At 33.9% G+C, this 20457-nt stretch overlaps 2 protein-coding genes and 1 long non-coding RNA gene across 3 annotated transcripts; 1 reads left to right on the forward strand and 2 right to left on the reverse strand.

Annotated features, from left to right (window-relative positions):
* Positions 1–1811: 1811 nt before the first annotated feature.
* On the reverse strand, positions 1812–8037 carry LOC140049003 (sterile alpha motif domain-containing protein 9-like). Its single transcript, XM_072093814.1, has 3 exons — positions 7806–8037; positions 2590–7424; positions 1812–2395 (listed from the first exon to the last, which is right to left on the reverse strand). The coding sequence occupies exons 1-3, from the start codon at positions 8035–8037 to the stop codon at positions 2303–2305; spliced, it is 5160 nt and encodes a 1719-aa protein (XP_071949915.1). The 3' UTR covers positions 1812–2302.
* Positions 8038–8237: 200 nt separating this feature from the next.
* LOC140049567 (uncharacterized) lies at positions 8238–9287 on the reverse strand. The gene is made up of 3 exons (XR_011845304.1): positions 9173–9287; positions 8618–8785; positions 8238–8258 (listed from the first exon to the last, which is right to left on the reverse strand). It is a non-coding gene; the product is annotated as an uncharacterized lncRNA (long non-coding RNA).
* A 4411-nt stretch (positions 9288–13698) lies between these two features.
* Positions 13699–20400, forward strand: LOC140049523 (uncharacterized). Its single transcript, XM_072094420.1, has 9 exons — positions 13699–13772; positions 13952–14065; positions 14748–14873; positions 15706–16026; positions 16328–16574; positions 17929–18080; positions 18176–18340; positions 18969–19109; positions 19660–20400. Exons 3-9 carry the CDS (start codon positions 14765–14767, stop codon positions 20118–20120), a joined length of 1596 nt encoding a protein of 531 aa, XP_071950521.1. The 5' UTR covers positions 13699–13772; positions 13952–14065; positions 14748–14764; the 3' UTR covers positions 20121–20400.
* The last annotated feature ends 57 nt before the right edge of the window (positions 20401–20457 follow it).

Consider the following 20457-nt stretch of genomic DNA (forward strand, 5'->3'; position numbering starts at 1 on the left):
ATTGGACTATATGGATGTGTAATCACAATCAGACAGACTTCTTCATAATCAGTACTTAATGGTTAGAAACAGGACAACTTCGCCTATAAACCCAGTAGCCTACCGTTATAATTACTCATTCCTGAAAACTACTTCATCATTCAACATTTTATGTTATGGACCCAGCATATGCTATAACGGGCCTCTGGTTTGTTTGGAGTAAATTAACACGTATAGGATGATATAAAATAAATAAATGAAATCTTTAGCAATTTAATAGGTTCAACCTACCGAATTCAGTTCTATAACCATGCCAGTATCATACCTATAGGTAAAGTTAGGGTAATCGTTTCGCCTATATACCTCAGTACCCACTGCAAAACATGTATTATAATAATATAATAATATGGTCTATTATTGTTATTGCGCTCCGACCAAGTATCGATTGTCTACACCTATGATACGTGTTACATTTGAAATTCCAATTTCTATTATCATCAGTGTACGGTACTAACAAAGTCGGTTGATCAATAATTATTATACAGTCAAAATGTCAATATGACCTAAGCAGTAAATAATACAAGCAAAACAGAAAGAGTTTTTATTATTGAGTGGTGCCGGAGCTTTTTCTTTAAACAATTCAATTCATAATACAAAAATCAATGTGTTAATATGTAAACAAATGAACAAATCTCTTTTAAAAAGTGTATGTAAACAGATGATGAAAACAAATATAATGTTAATATAATACTATGTATAGTGTATTGAAATTAAAATGAAAAATATATGTAAAGAGAACATATGTATGGAAATAAAAGTAGAATGAACCCACATAAGATTAAAAAAAACCAAATTCAATTCATGTTGTCCAGATATACAAATGTAAATGGAAGTTTACTCTCATTTTGAGAATAACAACAGTATAAAAAGTAGTAGATCTATGTATCTTGAAAATAGTCTTTTTTCCAAACCAATAATTAGTAAAAACTAACCTTGACAAATAATAACGATCTATCATCAAACAGACTGACCTCTAGAGGGCCTATTCTGTTTAATGACAGGGTCATACACGTGACTGAGTTGGTGGGTGCCCTCGTCTCTGTTGATGATTTGGTTTCCTCGTCTGCGGATCCAGATGACCCTGTCATTAAACAGAATAGGCCCTCTAGAGGTCAGTCTGTTTGATGATAGATCGTCATTATTTCTGAAGAAGCTGTCCGATCAGGACAGCGAAACTGTCAAGGTTAGTTTTTACTAATTATATTGGTTTGGAAAAAAGAATATTTTCAAGATACTACAAACCAGATGAACATTTTCAATCATAGTAGATCTATACATTCAATCGAATTGAATTTAAGAATTTCACTATGAATTGTTTAAAAAGGCATCAATATTATTTTAAGACAATGAATGTTAATAATTTTTAAAATAAATGTAAATATACATGCTTTTCTTTGAACAAGTTTTAAATTTGCATAAATGACAATACATGAGACTAATTTTTGGTATTACTGTATTACATATTTTTGTAAAACTTTTCAAAGAATAAAAAAAACTGTTGTCACTCGCCACTGGAAGCGCAGCCTTTTTTAAAAATGGAAAACCCGTAGCTAGAAGCTTTGTAGGCCTACTGTGACAGCATGAATTGTTTTTCTTCTCAAATTCATGTGTCCCGTCAACATTCAATTACCGGCGCGGTGCTGTTTTTTTTTAAAAAAAAAGGTCACCGCTCGAAAAGTTAACTTTGCAACAAAAGTATAGATATACACACTATCATTTATTAAAATAATTACTGTTTGATTGATTCCAAGTATAGGCCTATATCGAGGCATTTCTAAAAATTGTTAATGCTAATAAAACAGATAATTAAAAAAATATTATTTTTTAATTATATATATTAATTATAATAATTACTGTAGGTCTAAAAATAATAATAATATTAAATAATAATGGAAATTTGAGTGGTTAGCCTCCATTAATTGCAAAAGTAATTCTCATAGAACATTTTTTGAATGAAATAGTTAAGGGCTAATATCAAAACTAACGGATACATTTAAACAAATTAATCAGCCGTGCAACGATACCCATCACCTAGTAGACTATCAAAATAACCAAAGAAAATAATCATCACGATGCCTGTATTAAATTAAATTACACAAAATTACTGTATGATAAATTAAATTAAATTACCAGTGAAAAGATTATCTACTTCTAGGCCTACTATTAAAAAAACATAGGCCTGTATTCTGATATTTTAAGTGTTCAAAGAAAAATTCAGTAAAGCAGTTTTACTGCCTATGTCATCAGGAAAAGAGCTTAGAGTCTAGATCTCTTCCATATCTATCTGCTTTTTGAAATCATCTTCTAATTTTTTCATTTGCTGTTTGAAATCATGTTCTCTTCTCAGCTTTGCTTCCTGAAAATGAGAAAAAGATATCAAAATAGTTTTTCCAATTAGGGCCTATGTTCTAAATGAAGAGGCCAAATCTTTGTAAAGAAATGCTACTTATTTGCTACCGTATTCAAAATGAAATCTAGAAGCATGTTGGTAACTGGAAACTAATAACGATACAGTTATAAATCACATAAAGATGCTCATTAATAACAAACCTGATTTTGTTCCAGTTTTTTTCCTTGTCTAACCTTCATCTTAAGTGCTTCAATTTCAATTACTTTCTTGTTAAGATCCTTGCGTTTCTTATGATATTCATCTACACTTATTTGGTGTACAACTTGCTTCTCTGTTCTTGAAAAAGCAGAGGGTCTCCATTCATCATGAGTCTGTCTGTATGTCATAGGCTCTGGTAAATGTGATGCTGCCTTTGGTTTTACGTAATATGCCACTGGTCCTCCCCAGCTAAAGCCAATGTAAAACACAACTTCTTCCCGACTTGCAAATGTTATGTTACTTGATGAAGCAAGTGGAAATTGAATGGATTCATCCATATAATCGTGTTTAAATATTATGTTGTTAGTTTCTGATAAGGTACCTTCAACCTTTAACAAATTCTCTTTGACGTAAGCACTATGCCAGACTTGATCCTTTTCCAATCTAATTTGGGATGATGATATTTTGGTTTGGTGTACCAGTGCTCTAAGACCCTTTCCATTTCCAAGGAAAAAGTGAACCAATGGCCTTTTACGAATTCGCTGACTTTTCAAATGAGGTCCGTAAACTAGATGTCCATCTTCTTGTTTATCCTGTCTCAGTAACAAATTCCAGCGTCGTCGGGTTTCAAGTAGAGATTTCTTCATCAGACTGTTATCATATTCGTCTGCAGGTTGACCTCGTGGCCAAAGCAGCATAAGCAGATATACTGGTGCAAATAAAGTAAAGCTTCCTTCTTGTCGGTCACATTGATAAAATTCCTTAGCAAGGTCTATCATTTCTGTGACAGACGGTAAACTGTACTGACTTTTCTTCACATTCGTTATTGTTGATAACGCTAAGTTGGTCTGTATTATTATTTTCAAATCGAATGCAGAGTAAGGGTTATTTTCTAACAGTAACTTTCTAATCTCTAACAATTTCTCTGTTTCCATCTCGAACAGCTTTCTGCCACTGGTGCCAATAAGCTTTCGCGCTTTTAAACGACGTAGGTCATTTGCTGTTTCTACTGATACCTTGATTTCCTTATCAAGATCAATACAACCAAAATGTGTGTCCCATGAGCATAAGTAAGAAGCAATTAGCCTTTGTAGCTTGAAAGATTCATCAAGTTTTGTAAAGTTAGACCACTCCTTTTGGTATGTTAAATGATTGTTCATTGTATCAATAGCCTTGTGAACATTTCTCATCAAACCTTTCATTTTCATATGATGTTCAGCCCATTTGGCTAACACATCTGGTTTATAATCCTTGTCAACCAAGTAACGCTGTAAAATATTACGACCAGCAGGAGTTTGTTTAAATACATCAAGGCAGGCAAGAACATCTAACATCTTGAATGTAATATCAACTTCGCCAGAAAAAGTTGACATGCTTTTGTTATCATCAATTTCTTGAGATTTATGAAAAGTATCTATGCCATTAAAAGCTAGTTGCAAAAGTTTACAACTATCATCTATGCCAAGTAACTCATTTTTTACAACATATTTGTTATAGAACGCTTTTATCAGTTCGTTTTTATAGATCTGTCCCTTTGTATCCAAAAGAAAAGAGTTGTTCCCTCTCATGCCAATAGCTATCTCTATATACTCTAACGCTTTGGAGTGATCTTCTATTATCATACTGTAGTACCTTGCAACTTGTTGAGCAATCATGGGATCTTGTAGGATATGGAATCCTTCAATAAGCACATAACATGCATATTCCTTGTCAACATCTTTTATTGCCAATATAAGAGCAGAAAAGGGTTGCTTTACAAAGGAAAGAAACCCTGTTTGATTTCTCTTTATAAGGAGATCATGTGTTTGTGCAGCAAGATATTTTCGACTATATGATTTTGCAGTGAGTAATTTGGACTTCAAAAAATGTGTCACTAAGGAACTCAGAGATACTGAGTTTGCATCTACACGCAGGATAAAATCAGCTACAATTGGATGAACAATCTTTAATCCTTGTACAGCTCCCAGCTCATTTATGTTAACTGTACTCATCAGAAGAGAACAGCCGTCTGATATATTGTGTTCCCATGGACATTCTCGTCCTTTCTTTACAGAAAAGGCAAACCCAATGAACTCATCACAGCATGGGATCGGAATAGCGGAATCACGTTCAAACTTGCTGAATAATGAACAAAATCTGACTAATTCAAATTCTTGTGGATGCTGTTCTTTAAGATCATCAAGAACTCTGCCGACTGTATGCTCTACGTACTCAGATTGAAAGTCTTCCTTCATCACCATAAAAGCAAGAAGACGATCCGGCTTAAAATCTTTGTCATCATCACTTTTCATTCTTCTTTCAAGCTGATCATGCTTTGCCTGAAACCATTTTTTTTCTTTGTCACTCAGTGAGTGCTCTAAAAAGAATGCTTTCTCTTTGTTACCATATTTATCTTCTTTGATATCACCTTTTGACATATATCTTTTACAATTCAAAATTATACACGTACGTCCTGGAATGTGTTTGGTACTGTATTCTAATGAAACAACCATGGCTGTCAAATCATCATAGAAAATATTATCGCTAACAATAACAAGAGGTAAACAAACTCTTTTACCATTGTAATCTCGTTCTCCATAGTTCCACATGTCTAATATTTGTGCTTCGGTCTGATCAGTAATCTTATTTAAAAGAATACATCTGTATCTTTGCCGAAACTCCCATAGAATATGCTTGACAACAGTACTTCCACCAGCTCCAGGTTGGTGAAACAAGTGAAACCAATGAAAAACTGCTTGGCCAAGTGTTTTGACCGGCTGAGTTGGTTGTTTAATTTCGTTCTCAATTGCCTCTACCATGCTATATTTGACATCTCGTTGGCATACATGATCGAATTTGAAATTCCAAAATGAGAGTTTTTCCCCTCTATAAAAATTCAACTCGGTATCTTTACAGAATGTTTCGAAGTCCGGATGTTCTTTGTTCATATCTGTGTTGTCACATTCGTTGTATGCAATCACCGATAAATCAACCCATTTAGATTTGTCTTTTTCCAACAGGTTACATCTTTTCCCATTAACTGTTGGCAACATGTAATCCGATTTCAAATTTACACCTTGCATTCGTAAGATTATGTCATTGAAAATGTGGAATGGAACAACGACTAATCTTTCTTCTAGCTTTTCTTGATGACAGTACCGTCTCACTTGTTTACACCATTGATCGAAAACCTGTCTCTGTTCACATATAAAGATGATACGATGGATGCCAAAGTCGGTATAGAACTTACGGAATGCTTCACTCAATACTTCAATGTTGTTAGGCAACAAGATAAAAATTACAAGACCTGAATCCTGTCGAATAATACAAGTATTTGAAAAGAATTCAACAGCCTTATCCATAGCTTGACTGCGTTTCTCGATCCAGGACATTCTGTCCATTTGTGAAACATCAATATCTGATCGCCCATTACAAAATACCCATGTTGGAACTTCTGCATAATTTATTTCAGATGGTGAAGTTACCTTGGCTATGTCTGTTATGCCGTAAAGATTTACCTCCTGTTTTGATCTCATTGACTTGCAGATGCCACTTTTGTTCGAATTAGCATCAAAATCAAAGACAGCCTTCCATTTTACTTTTGATATAAACTCAAAAGTTTTATCGACATTTGGAATTTTCGTACCAGGTACATCAATTACAAGGATCGCATCATAAACTATATCAAATGTAGTTTTTAATTGTGAGTCTTCAAGCAGCAATTCCCGAATTTTGTGTTCAGCTTCAGAATAATCTGATATATCCGTTGTTGTGACACGTTTCTTCTTCTTTTTCTTGCTCGATTTATTTTCTTTAAACACATGTTTGTCACGTGTGTCGTATTCTTGTTTATTGCTCTGTATACTTTTTGGGACTTTCGCTATTGCACCAATACCAGTTTGCAGCTCTTTTCTATCAGTTCCAAGTTGTGTTGATTTGATTGTTTTGTCAGTTGCAACTGAATACAAAAGGGAATTCCCTGTTTTACCACCTAATCCTGATTGAGATTCTCTCTCTTCTCCATCACCTCTATTATCACAGCCTTCAGATTGCGAGTCAATGTTTGAAGCAGAATTATCGGCAAAGGTCGGGCGTGTGCCCAGACTTTCCTTGAAACATTTAGACTTCAACTCTGTATTTTCAATCTTCTGCTCTTCTTTTTGCTGAGTGTTTATTTCAATGTTGTTAATACTTTCTTCTGAAGTAGCATCTTCTTTTTTAATTCCTGCTGTTGGAGATTTGACGTTTGTAGAACTGTCAGAAATGGCTATATCTGTATTTGGACTTGGACCAAACTCCTCCACATCTTTCTCATTTTGAATGTTAGACTTACTGACAGCGCCATGTAATACTTTACTGCTTTCTCTAATTTCTGCATCACTGGACAATGTCTGGGGAACTTGTGATATGTTCTGCATATGTAAAACCAACAATAGTGGTCCACTTGTCAGATTAAAATCTTCCACAAAGTGCTCTTCTCGATATTTCAAAAACTTAACACCAGTCATATCCATGTTTGCAAATTTTTCTGCGTGAATCGGAGGTAATCCTGCCTGAAATAATAATTCAGATACTCTTGTTGCACTACAGTCATTAGTTACAGTTTTCCAACTATCCTCTTTTCCTTCCGGTAAATCTTTCCTTTTCTCTTCTAGACTGTATTGAATCATGCGCAAGTCGGTCTTTTTAAGTTTAAACTCCTTGAATATCTTGTCGTGCTTATCTATAAGCAGATTCTGTCCAATATATTCCTGCTCATAAACCTGATTTGCGATTTCTTCTTTCAGACAAAGTTCCATTGAGAGCCATTCTCTCACTCGGTTCCTATCCCACTCGGATATTAACTGATGGCTTTGACCTTAAATGATAAAGTGTTAAAATGATATCTAAATTGAACACAACTATATGATGGCCATTGATTAATTTACCATTAGTAATTCTTGGCCACATGTGCCTAAATACATTTTTAAAAAATAAATAAATAAATTGAACCCAACAAATGTAAATGTATCTTTATTATATTACTGCATGAACAGCTGATAAGTTGAGTTACATGCACTTATAATACTGAACAGGAAATATAAGATAATTAATTGTCTACCCATGAAATGGCGTTGTGAACTCAATATATGAATTGAACCAAATGATCCAATTAAACGATTAAATGATTCAGTAAATTTAAAAACAGTCATATGTACTTAAATTACCATAGAAAGCAGCATTCCTGATGAATACTTACCAACTGGTTTTAGTTTTGATAAAACTGCTGTGTACATGTTCTCGTCAATGTTCGATGACCAACTTCTGCAAAAGCGTTCAACTTTGCTTTCTGTGGCGAAGATTTTCGCAAGCTCTAGAATAACTTTTCCACTTCTGTGATTTTCCATCAGTTTTTCTAAGGCATACGTGTCATGAACTGCCACAGTGATCTCCAACGATCCTGATCTTATACTTTGTAAATCGAGGCCCATTTTTCGCATCATAGCGTTAAGTTCAGAGATCTTCTCTAAAAGTACTTGCCTAGATTCTTCATCGCATTGACCGTCCAAATTCTCTGAGTAAAACCAAATAGTACGTAGTAACTCTTTCTCGACCGTTTTTGGTTTATGTTGCTCTTGGTTGTGTTCAGGGTTACGTTGTTTGTCCTTATTTTCAAGTTGTTTGTTTTTGTTGTTGATGTTGATTGTAATATCTATTTAAATCAAAATTAAAACGGCTAAAACATAAATAAAACTGAAAACAGGCGGTGTCTCTTTTTTTATATAAAGCATTTACGTAAGCAGCAACCTGATTATTTACGACCGATGTTGCCGATGAGTGAAAGAGATTAGGTCACAAAAGTCACTGAGATGCCCACAGCATATTCAAAGTAAAGTAGAATAAGCCTTTCACTAATGTTATATATGTTTAATTTTTTTTAACCAAATGTTTTAAATATTTTTATATCGTAGGCCTACTATGAAATACACTGAAAAAAAATTCCTATTTACGAAATAAAGTGAAATGGAAATGTAAATTGTATTGATCTAACGTAAAAGGTAGCATTCTTACTACAATTGTTACAATTTTTAAAAACATTGTTGTTGTTTCCTTCAAGACATATCTCTAGTGGTGAAATCGTCACTTTATTACCAACTTTAGTATAATGAACCACAGGTTCGGGTGGACTGCTGCCATCTTGATCTGACATGGTGTTCTACTCCAAGATCAGGCTAAATCCTAAAGAGAAAAATGATGAATGTGAAAAAAAGTTGATGCTATCCATGTTTTAGTTACGCCTTAGATATAAAATTCAAGTCAATGAAATGTACTAAAATAGAAATGTGTTATGATACAATATAGTGCGTATGCATGGCGTTTATTATTTTTTCCAAACGATGGTCTATGGGGGAGTTTATTCGAGGGGCGTTTATTGAATACGGTAGGCCAACAATAATGACACATCAATACCAAAGATTGTACAGCGGCGCTATACAATCTTTTTCAATACAATTAAGCGACTAGTAACTATAAGATATCAATACGCCAATATGTTTTTTCTGTAAATTGATATAGGCCTTACGCACTTAAAAAAATACATTACATTTAAATACCAATATTCCATACCAAATTGAGTCATCATATAACAAACAACAACATAACAAACCAAATAGGCCTATATCAGTGGTAATCATGGTAAAAGTTCACTTGTTCCGTCAGAAACCACTGCACAAAATGTCGTATTCTCATTATATGACATAACAACCTTTGTGCTGCAGCAGACCGATCGATTTATCTGATGAGACTTGAAATCGGAAATTCCAAAGTTCTATTGTTATAATAATACAGCACCAAAAATGTTGTAGCGCCACCAAGTTAGTTAGTTATTGCAAAGAATATATCACAAGAATGAGTAATCCGCGATTTTCCCTGTAACAGTAATATTGTCCATGTGGTAGGGCGCCGTCATAAGTGTGGATGTATCTGGGATGTATACAACTTTTTGTGAAGGTTTTACTATATCAAAGGCTGGACCACCGGAGTATTTTCCGATGATAAAAATGTTATCAACTACATGCCAACATCATGTTAAATACTATTTAGATATTTATTTGTTCGTTTTATGCAATTTATTTAGTAAAAACTGCCGTATAAACAGTTTGCTTTATCAACCGGGCGCTACGATAGCGTGACCGGGCGTGTTGGTGTTTACGCGTTTTCACGAAGGATAGTTTAATAACATTCCTATATTTAACTTGTTTCTGGTAAAACAAATAAATGTTAATGACATTTAACATTTTCTCCTTTTAATAACATGTGTTTTATACTAATTTATATCATAAAAACAATACTTAATTTACCGGGCGTAGAGTAGTACACGGCAATGGTAAAGAATAGGCCGTGCTGAGTAATATTCGTTGATTTTTGGTGTTGCTGTGTTAGGCCTTTTTTGTGAACTAACTTAGCATGTTAGTAAATAATTGTCTGTAAAAGTGAATAAACACTAGTTTGTTAATAAATATGTATTATAAAATAGTTTACAATTGCAAAAACTACCATCATAATTCTATTTAATGTGACATGTATCATGTCTATTAAATCAAGTCTTATTTAGTATGTATACATCCGCCCTTATAAGGGCGGGCATCACTCACTGGAGCTCTCTGTTACAAATTTCTCATGCAAAAATCGCGGAATACTCATTCTTGTGATATATATTCTTTGGTTATTGTCATTATTATTATATACTAGTATTACGAATTAATAGACGCTTACTATATAACTTTACAATAAAATGTAATGACAAATGATCTTCTTGTTTTTTGTCATTAAATTTTATTGTAAAGTTATACTAGTAATTATTGTACTTATATCATATTTGTTTTAATTTCCTGAACATTGTTCGGTTTTGTTAAACTTGAACGACATTATGATCAATAACATTGTTATTCGTTCCTTCATTTACTTTCAAAGGCCTGAAGCCAACCATAGATTCTTTCCTTCATTAGGTCTAACAGTACGGTATAACATATTTTGCAATCACAATGTCAATAACCAAATCTGGTTTTTTTTTACAACATTTTTTTTCAAAAGCAATGATGAAGCAAACCAAATGTCGTGTGAAATAGTGACGCTAAATCAAAAAGAGTCGTTTTTTTTTTTAATATTGAAGAGTCGTTTTTTAACTTTTCATATTTTTATAAACCAAAAGTTTTGCAAATGTACATGATTTTTTTAGATTGTACCTACGCTGAATTTTTAACGTTTTACCTTTTACACAATCAGAATGTTTAACTTTTTAACTTTTGTACAATTAGAATGTTGAGATAGAAATTTGTATTTTTAGAACACTTATTAACATTTATTATAGCATATTTTTTGTATTTTTCTAAATTTGTTAAATCTCGGTTTTATTGTATCGTTCAAGTTGACAGGGGCTGGTCAAGCACATCACAAGATGACAGTTTTATTACTTTTGCTTTTCCGCTACTCCCCTGTTATACTTATATGGGTTTTTTATATGTAGAAAGATTGAAAATAATAAAAATAAAATATCTCACAAAAATGTAAATTTGTTGCTTCAAAAACAGAACATTACAAGGTTGATGGTAAGTAGTATTGTCGTATTTTCACTAAAAGTATCATATAAATCTATTCAATACGATTTACAGCATTTCATAGTTCTATGAGGGATATGTATTTTTACATATCTTGTTTATTTTTTTAATAATACTAATTTTCAATTTGTGATTTTATATTTATTGTAATTTCCTTTTTGTATTGCTGAACAGTTGGAATTGTTTGAAATGCCCATATGTTATGAGAGGTCATGTTTTTTGTTCATAAATAGGAAAGAGTGAATATAGTTTGATGCACGTGCCACGTGCATAGACATCCTCAGATTGTTATAATCCATAGAATTATTGACTTTAAAGATGCAACTCTCTTAGTCCATCGTCTCTCTATATCTTTCTTGCAATTGTAATGTAAGGCTATATATTATTTATTAATGAAAAAAATGCCATGTTTTACTAATCAACAACATGGAAGATGACATCTAGAAAAGGACATACAATATTTGTAATAAGAAAATAATTTGATATATTTGATGATCGGAGTTTCATTTAAGAAAAGCAAAGATATTATGGAGCGGCTACTCCTAAATATACACTATAGGCCTATGGGCCTAGGCTACTTATAAGTACCCTGTATGTAGTTTAAAATTATAAATGTTAAGTGATCTTGCGCCCATAGCCTGCCACATTTCGATAGTCAATATTGATATTGACCGGACGTGGTTCCACAATAACTGTATATGAAAATATAGAGTGGATAGAACATAAATGCATTCAAAATTTACCTTAAACTATTTTTGAAGAATTGAATCGGTGGATGTGTAATCGTTGTATGATTGTTGGTTTAAAAATGTTCGATAAAGTGCGTTTGAGTACCGGTATAGAATAAAATGCTTGCGTTTCTTCGATGTGCGTGCGTAACGAAGTGACGTGTGTAAATACTATATATGTATATATCGTATATTTCAATTCAATCAAAGATTCTTGTGTTATAAGTTCTTTGATTCAATGTATTTGTCCACACCAAAAATACATGAATAATTATATAAAAATATAAATTCAACTTTACAAATTGGCATATAGCCTAATTTATATAACACCTATATAAATTCCTGTCATTTGATTGGACGAATGTGGGTCACATGGCGTGCAATAGTACGCACTATTCAACGATCGTTAAATAGTACTTTTTGAAAAATTTTTGTTTGTTATTTAGATGTTATATAAAACAAATAATGAATGTTTTGTATTCGTGTAATGGTACAAATAATGGCACTTGGTGAATGATGAAAGGTTATATCAACTCGGCTTTGCCTCGTTGATATAACCTTTCATCATTCACCTCGTGCCATTATTTGTACCATTGCACTCATAAACATTCATTATTTGTATAATAATTATCAAGTCAAGTCATCAATATTATTAAATGACAATGAATGTCAATGATTTTAAAATATATCTGAATTGTTCTAGTTTTTCGACTGCCTCATTGTGCATAAATGATATATTCACTTTTAGTATCCTTTTGAGTAGGCCTAGAATAAAGTCTATAAAAATAAGTGGTTACTTTTTCTGTTTTTAAGTTTTGCTTAAAGGTCGAACAATAAGTGGAATAATAAGTGATTATTAAAAACAGTAATATTGTAAACTGTATAACAAATAAAGACCATTTCCGGAGTTTCCTAGAAAGGATTAAATGAAAGGTTGTTGAACTTGAACGATATCATGATCAAACAATGCTATTTGTTCCTTTATTTCACACTTATAAATGCCTACTAAGCCAACCTATAGAAATAATGTTATCATTGGTTAGCTGGGCCATGACGGATTTTCTTTCCTCCATCCATAGTTAAGCCTATATTCACATTGTCATTCTTGGTTGTCTTTGTACGCAACGCAACGACGTAGGCGCAACGCACGTGAGTTGACCGTTTTAGACTATCTTTTGTTGCAAATGCTATTCATATTTTTAATTCACGATTTAAGAGAAGTTTGTAATTCCGATGCCTTCACTATTCATACCTGTACAGTATATTATAAATATTTTTGTGTAATTTGTTTTTAAGTATTTTAAATATGTTATGGTCTTTTTATATTTTTATTCTTGCCAAGGAAGACAATTTTCATAATGTAATTTTACTTATTCTATGACAAATAAAATTGTATCTATCTATCTATTCCAGTGATCCATCGCGTCGTAACGTAGCAGACCAAATGTCGTGTGAAATAGAAACAAAAAGTGACGCTTCATCAACATTTATTTCAAAAAATGTAAATTTGAGGCATATTATAACAACATTAATATACCTATAAATCTATTTTACAAGAATGTGGTAACGTTTTGAAATAATAAATTTATTCTGCACTTTCACGTTGTTTGAAAACAATGCGAATTGTTTATTTGCTTCAAGTGTTCTGCTTTGTAATTCACCAAATAATACTACAATTAAAAACTCTGGAGGAACTGTTTAAAACGGGGCTACATAAAATTTCAGAACTGATAAGTTCAAAGGGATTTGACACGACACCGGTTAATTCGAAGAACCGCGGAAGTAGCGGCTCAAGTCGTTGAATAATGTATACTATTATGTGTGTATGTGAATGCTGTTGTCATTACGGGTTGTTGTTGTGAATACATTACAAGGTTGACGGTAAGTCGTACAGTCGTATTTTCACTAAAAGTATCATATCAATCTATTCAATATTCAGACGATTTACAGTATTTGATAGTTCTATGAGGGATATGTATTTTTACATCTCAATAGTCCTCCTATTGTTCATATACTGTGTGTAAAGTTTAATGTGTTTACCGGTTCTTGGTTGTATACAGATTCGTGTTATCCACTTTAGCAATATGGGATTGGCTTCCGCTGTTCACAGTTCATAACTGGGGTTGACATTGTACAATAGACGGGATATAAGAAGTTAGGCCTATCTACTAAGGGTAAGATATCTATTATACAATATTGAATTTAATATAATATATAACAACGGCGTCTGTACCAGTAAGTGGGGATGCAACTGAACGGCTTGGAACTAATTACTATCTCCATAATAATTGATCTATTACTGTAGTATTTATAATGTAGTAATATTTAACCACTTTTGATTTCAAATCATCAGAATCAAAATCGTAAATCATGATCATTCAGCCTCACGTTGAAGGAAAGTTGTAAGCGGCATAATAAATCTTACATCAATTTAAAAAAAAAAACACTTTCTAATTTATAAAGCTAATGTCAGACTGCAGATTGGAAAAAAGGGTCCTATAAAATACTCATAATAATATACTCATAAATAAATAAAAGTAGAAAACATTTAATGAGGGTGATGTGTGGTTGGTGTTTTTTTAAAAGAAAATGGAAACCTTCCTTTATCACCTCTAGTCCTCGATAATACATTAATTGCTGTTGTAAATTGTTGGTGACATTAACGTGTGCATTATGTATACGAATTCATGATTAATTAACAATATGCTCAACGAATTCACGTCATAATTAGATGACTTAAAGTGGACACCATGATAGATGACATTTACGTACTTGCGTGGGCCTATATTAAAAGCATGTACATGACACCGAAACATAATGCTTACATTCACAATTATGTTTCTTTATATTTATTAGAATCAAACTAAGATAAAATGACGGCACATCGTCATAGCAACTATGTTGAAGTACTGTTTGTGTTGCTAGTTGTCTTAGTAGTAACAGTTGTTGCAGATGACGTTTGTGATAGGACAACACCAATAGGTAACTTACTAAATCTTGTTTCCCACTAGGACGCAACGCAAGGACGTTAGCGCAACGCAAGTGATTTTACCAGTGAAGAGTGACATATTTGTTTAAACTCTTCCCTGATTTGACTAATCATGACGCAATGGATTATTTGAACTGCGCTTATGATTAGTCAACTCGCTTGCGTTGCGCTTACGTGGTGCGTTACGTCCTAGTGAGAACCTAGCTTTACTGGGATATAGCATTGATGTGACTATTGATAGTGGAAAAAATAGGATTTCCGTCGATGGGGTGGACAATGAACGAGTAGCCCTAAGTGATGGTGCCGGGACGTAATTGACCGGTGACGGGTATTGATAAGTGGCAAAAATCAACCTGACAATGAAATGGCGTCGAGTGACAAAAATGACAATAACATTCGAATTCAACAAATTGCATTATTTAATAAAATTAACCAATTTGACGACGGCGCTGATATCATGACGATGGCTACAGCAGAACCGTACACTTATGTGTAGGTCTCACGTAATGCGACATGACGTCATTCCACACTCATAGATACAGGGCACCATGACCCCTTTCCCAGTCAGTCTTCGCTGTTGATGACGGACGGAGACAAATGAATGCAATGACGAAGAAAAATACCGTTAAGGCCAATTTACACAGACGAGCGGCAACGGTAATAAAATATATAATCTATGTTATTCCTTATGACCATTTACACACAACGCTTAGGATAGATACATCATTATTCTACGTGGGACAAGCTACGCGGTTCCGCTTACCGTTACCGGTCGCCTGTATAAATTGGCCTTTAGTGAAATAATACTGATTCTTATTTCTCAAGGTAACAAGTTATCATTCTACGCAACACAGAAGAGTACATATGTTGAAATAAGAAAGTACTTCTACATTAAATGTTGTGCACAGTGGTATGATACCATTGAATGGTACAAGGATGTGATCAGTCCATCAACCCGTATCGGTCAAAGGTCAATACCTAGTGGCTGCAATCATTGTGGTGTCCAGCACGCCTTTACGTTCAAAGAGAATGGACAAGTGTTGAAAGTGAGAGAAAGTGTTAAAGACTACCATACGGGAACTTATATTTGTGTTATAAGAAATGGGACGGTTAATGAGACTTTCAAACAAGATGTAACAGTACAACGTAAGTCATCAGAATTGGTATTTTTTTTATTCTATTCAAAAGGTTAACCCATATTTAAAATGCATTTTCATTTATGCAGAGAATATATAAATAAATAAACAAGGTCATATACATGGCTGCAGTCGCGTGCTCAAGTTAGTGTTTACCACCGACCAACCGACCGACATGAGCTGTTGTAGAGTCGCATTGCACGCGACTAAAAACAATATTGAACAGAAAAATGTAGACGTGGCGCGTGTAAATGTTCATTTAGTTCATCCTTCCTATCTTTAATTTAATCAATGTGCTTTCGTCCATTTAGCTATAAATAATTTACAATCATCTACAAACCTGACACTCGCTAACGACGAATGTGAACTGAACGTGTATGCGAATATTGGTGACAACACAACAATTTGCTGCACGTTCTCACAGTTGACGCTGGATTTTGACATACGATGGGAAAGAACGATAAATGGTACAGAATTCATCCATCTAATCAAATCCGAAGGAACTAAAAAGGAGTTTGAATATACGACATTTGTTGCGTATACAACTTACTTTAAATCGTAAGTATTGTATAAAATATTAATATTATGTTTAAAAATACAGTAACCTCATGAAAGCGTGTACAGTAGGCCTATTACACTGACAACCAATTTTAAGCAATTGCTAATCATGTTCTCTTCACATAGGCCTACACCGTGCATAAACCACGCCTTTTAGTTTCACGCGTATAGATTTGTGATTGTTATATTATTACCAAGCAGTTGTCAATAAAATGAACGCAGTGGTAATATGATGTACTGAATTTCAATTTGAATATGGGGTTCTTTTTGTGTAATGCCACCTGAATGCGATATAATATCCGTTATAGTGGCACAAAAATGATTTAATGACCTTCCCGACGAAATTAAAATGGCACCTTCAAAAAAAAAATTTTCTTTTAAACTTAAACAAATTCTACTCGATAAATAACTTATAATAATAAATGAACATATATATTCTGGTTTTTCTGTGCTTTCATAGTATTTTATTATTATTAACTTGTCGTTGTCTTGTTTTGTTTCTGTTTGTTCAAACTTCAATATGATTACAACTTCTTAACTGGTTACCCGTCACAAGTTTTTTTTTGTTTTGTTATTCTTTCTGGGTTTTTTGCCTCTTAATTATTTATATTTAAATTGTTATTTTGTTTACTTTGAAAGATAAGAAATAAATGTTATGATGATGATGATGATTGTTTGTAGGCTAGTAGTGACGTATTCATTGTGTCTACAGGTCTGCCTCCTATTGTCTTAAATAAATTATACAGTATAACCATGGAGTTATAAATTCCATGGTATAATAAAAAATAAGGGATGCAGTTAAATACAGGTGTTGTAACTTCCTTAGGAAGGAAGTAGGTAATGCATAGAGGAATATAATAATACCTCCATGGGTGATACTCAGATTCCCACTTAGAGAACCAACGTAAGTGATTTGACCAATCACAAGTGATGGATCATTCGAATTGTCGCTTATGATTGGTCGATTCGCTTTCCTTGCGTCTATAATGCTTGGTTCTCACAATAGACGCAACACAAGGACGTAACTTAATGAAGTAATTTGACCAATCACAAGCGATGGATTATTCGCATTGTCACTTGTCGTATACCGGCAGTCAACACGCTTGCGTTGCGTTTACCTATTTGCGTTGCGTCTTTGGGAACCAAGCTTAAGTTGAGAGAATATCTTGACGTTTTGGTTTCTGGGGTCTAACAGCAACTGTCTATTTCGTGTTAGGCCTACTGTACTTTAGAAGGCGGTGTGCGTGTGGGCCTCATGACCGGCGGCGGAAGGAAATTGAACAACATGGTATGTAAACCAGTGTTTCTTCGAATAAAATCTTTCAATCAACTGTTATTTTCTTTTTATTTACAGCACACAAAATAACAACGATGATACAAATCTTACAGCTTTTCTGACAGTGTATAACGTTACCAAGGAAACATACGGCACATACGTTGTCACATCATTTTCTGACAAAAACGAACGTCGTGGCAACTGTACCATCAGAATATTTTCAAACTCAGGTTAAAATCTATCTTTTCTTCAAAATGAATGCCTAAATTGATTGTTTACGTCCGAAAATAAAGTTCTAATAAAGCCATGTATATTTCTTTTACAGATGTTGATCCGTCAAAGTTTGTAAAAGTTGCTGTTAGTATGGCAATGAGCTTCGTGCTTGTAGTTTGCATTTTGACTATGTTTGCATCCATTTATGTTTGGAAACGATACCACATGACTATCTGGCTGCTAATTAGTGATTTATGGCCTATTAATGATGACATGGGTAAGTTCATTATGACATTAAGACTTGGTTTCCACTAGGATGCAATGTAAGAACTTAAGCGCAAAGCAAGCGGGCTCACCAACAACAAGCGACAGTTCGAATAATCCATCGTCCACACGGTCACGTTACTGTAGTATGTAATCAGGTTTTAAAAGACGACGACGAAGACGACGAAACAACGATGAAGACGACGAACACGACGACGAAGACGACGAACACAACGACGACGAAGACGACGAAAACAACGACGACGACGGAGACGACAAAGACGACTAATACAACAACAAAGAACACGAACGACAACGAAGACGACGAACACAACGACGTTGACGACGACGACGAACACAACGACGACGACGACGATCGGTAGCTTCCGCGCATGTGCCGGTGATTTCGTTACAATCTGCTTTGTGTCCTAGGTTTTCTTTGCCGTGCTTTTATTCTAATGATTTATATATATCTTTCATATTTTGGATAAACATAGTATAGTTTCTCATTGTTAAGTAGATTTGCCTAGCCTAAATACGTATGACACGCTATGTGTGCCAAACAGTGTTTTTCCTCCGCCAATATTAATCACCGTATAAGACTAATAAACTGATAAGTCCCATTGTTTTCTTTCTTATAGAGGAAGATATGTATGATGTATTTATTTCACATAGCAACACAGATGAAGATCGGATGTTTGCTATTCAGGTCTTATGCCCTCTGCTTGAAAGACACAACTACACGACTTGCATAGATGTTATCAATTTTCAAGGGGGAGGAAGTATGTTTGATAGTATTTATTTTATTCTTGATGGCTTATAAAGATTAATTAGATTATTATCCAACCCAGTACACCTACTGTATCTCCACAGTAGTAATACAATATTCGTCCATGTGATACAGGCGACACATGCGCCGCTGACCACCGACAATGAAGTACATGAGACGATGTAGGAGGCCTACACGGAATTGAAGCTACATATTAGGCCTATAATTAAGCTCTGTCTACACCAAACTAGTTTGATATGTGATATGTGTGATGTGCGATTTGTGATATGCCCATATATGGCATCATCATGTCCATTATGGTGCATCACATTTTTGTCACATAAAATGTTAATGTAGACAAGGCTTTAAACATTTTAACTTGAACTTATACGTAATGTTTGTACATATTTTTAAAGATTTGTACATAATTTTGTTATTTTAATAAACTATTTTTCTGTTGTAATTGCGAGAAATAAGTTTCCCAAACCGTGGGATAAAGGTGTACCTTTGCATTAGAAAAAAAATAACGTGTTGTAAATGAAATAACCTGTGCTTTTTTTTAGTTCGTTTTGATGACGGGATTGCCGCGGTATTTAGGAGCAGACGGTGCATATTAGTCCTGTCACCAGACTACATTAGCAACGCTCATTGCCGCTACGAACTGGACGCCGCTCTCAGAGACATGAAGAATCTACGCGGCAGATGTTCAAAAATTATACCAGTAATTTTTAAAGACATTTCTAAGAACAACTTAAACAAATCGAAGCACCTGAGGCGGGTCTTAGTAGCAGTGAGAAGGTTAAAATGGACGCCAGACAATATTGAAAACTTTGAAAAGAAACTTTTTTCAAGAATGGCGCCTTTAAATCGTCGAAGTTTCACAGACAGCAGCGCCAGAAACAATAACAGAGAATTGAACTCTAAATCTAGTACCAGCATCTTTGATAGGTTCTATAACCCTAGTAGAAGTTTCTATCGGGAGATTTCTGTACTTTCAGACCAATCATCTAGTTTGTCGATATGATCACATGTACTTTCAGACCAATCATCTAGTTTGTCGATATGATCACGTGTAGGGGAGAGTGGGGTTGGTTGAATCAAATTTTCTATTTTTGACCATAATTTTTTTTTGGTTGCATTGGTTAAGCTGTAATTAACAGTGTATGTTCACTAACATTCCTTCAGGCAACACGGTGAATTATATGGACATCAGAAAACATATTTAGAAGTTAGAAGCAAATTACCAAGATGAGTCGACCGATTCAACCAACCCCTTCATCGGGGTAGGTTGAATCACATAGTGGGGTTGGTTGAATCATGAAATAATATGTAATAAATACAATGATATCTTTAATATTTAT

This window comes from Antedon mediterranea, chromosome 5 (assembly GCF_964355755.1).
Source record: "Antedon mediterranea chromosome 5, ecAntMedi1.1, whole genome shotgun sequence".
Classification (NCBI taxonomy): domain Eukaryota; kingdom Metazoa; phylum Echinodermata; class Crinoidea; order Comatulida; family Antedonidae; genus Antedon; species Antedon mediterranea.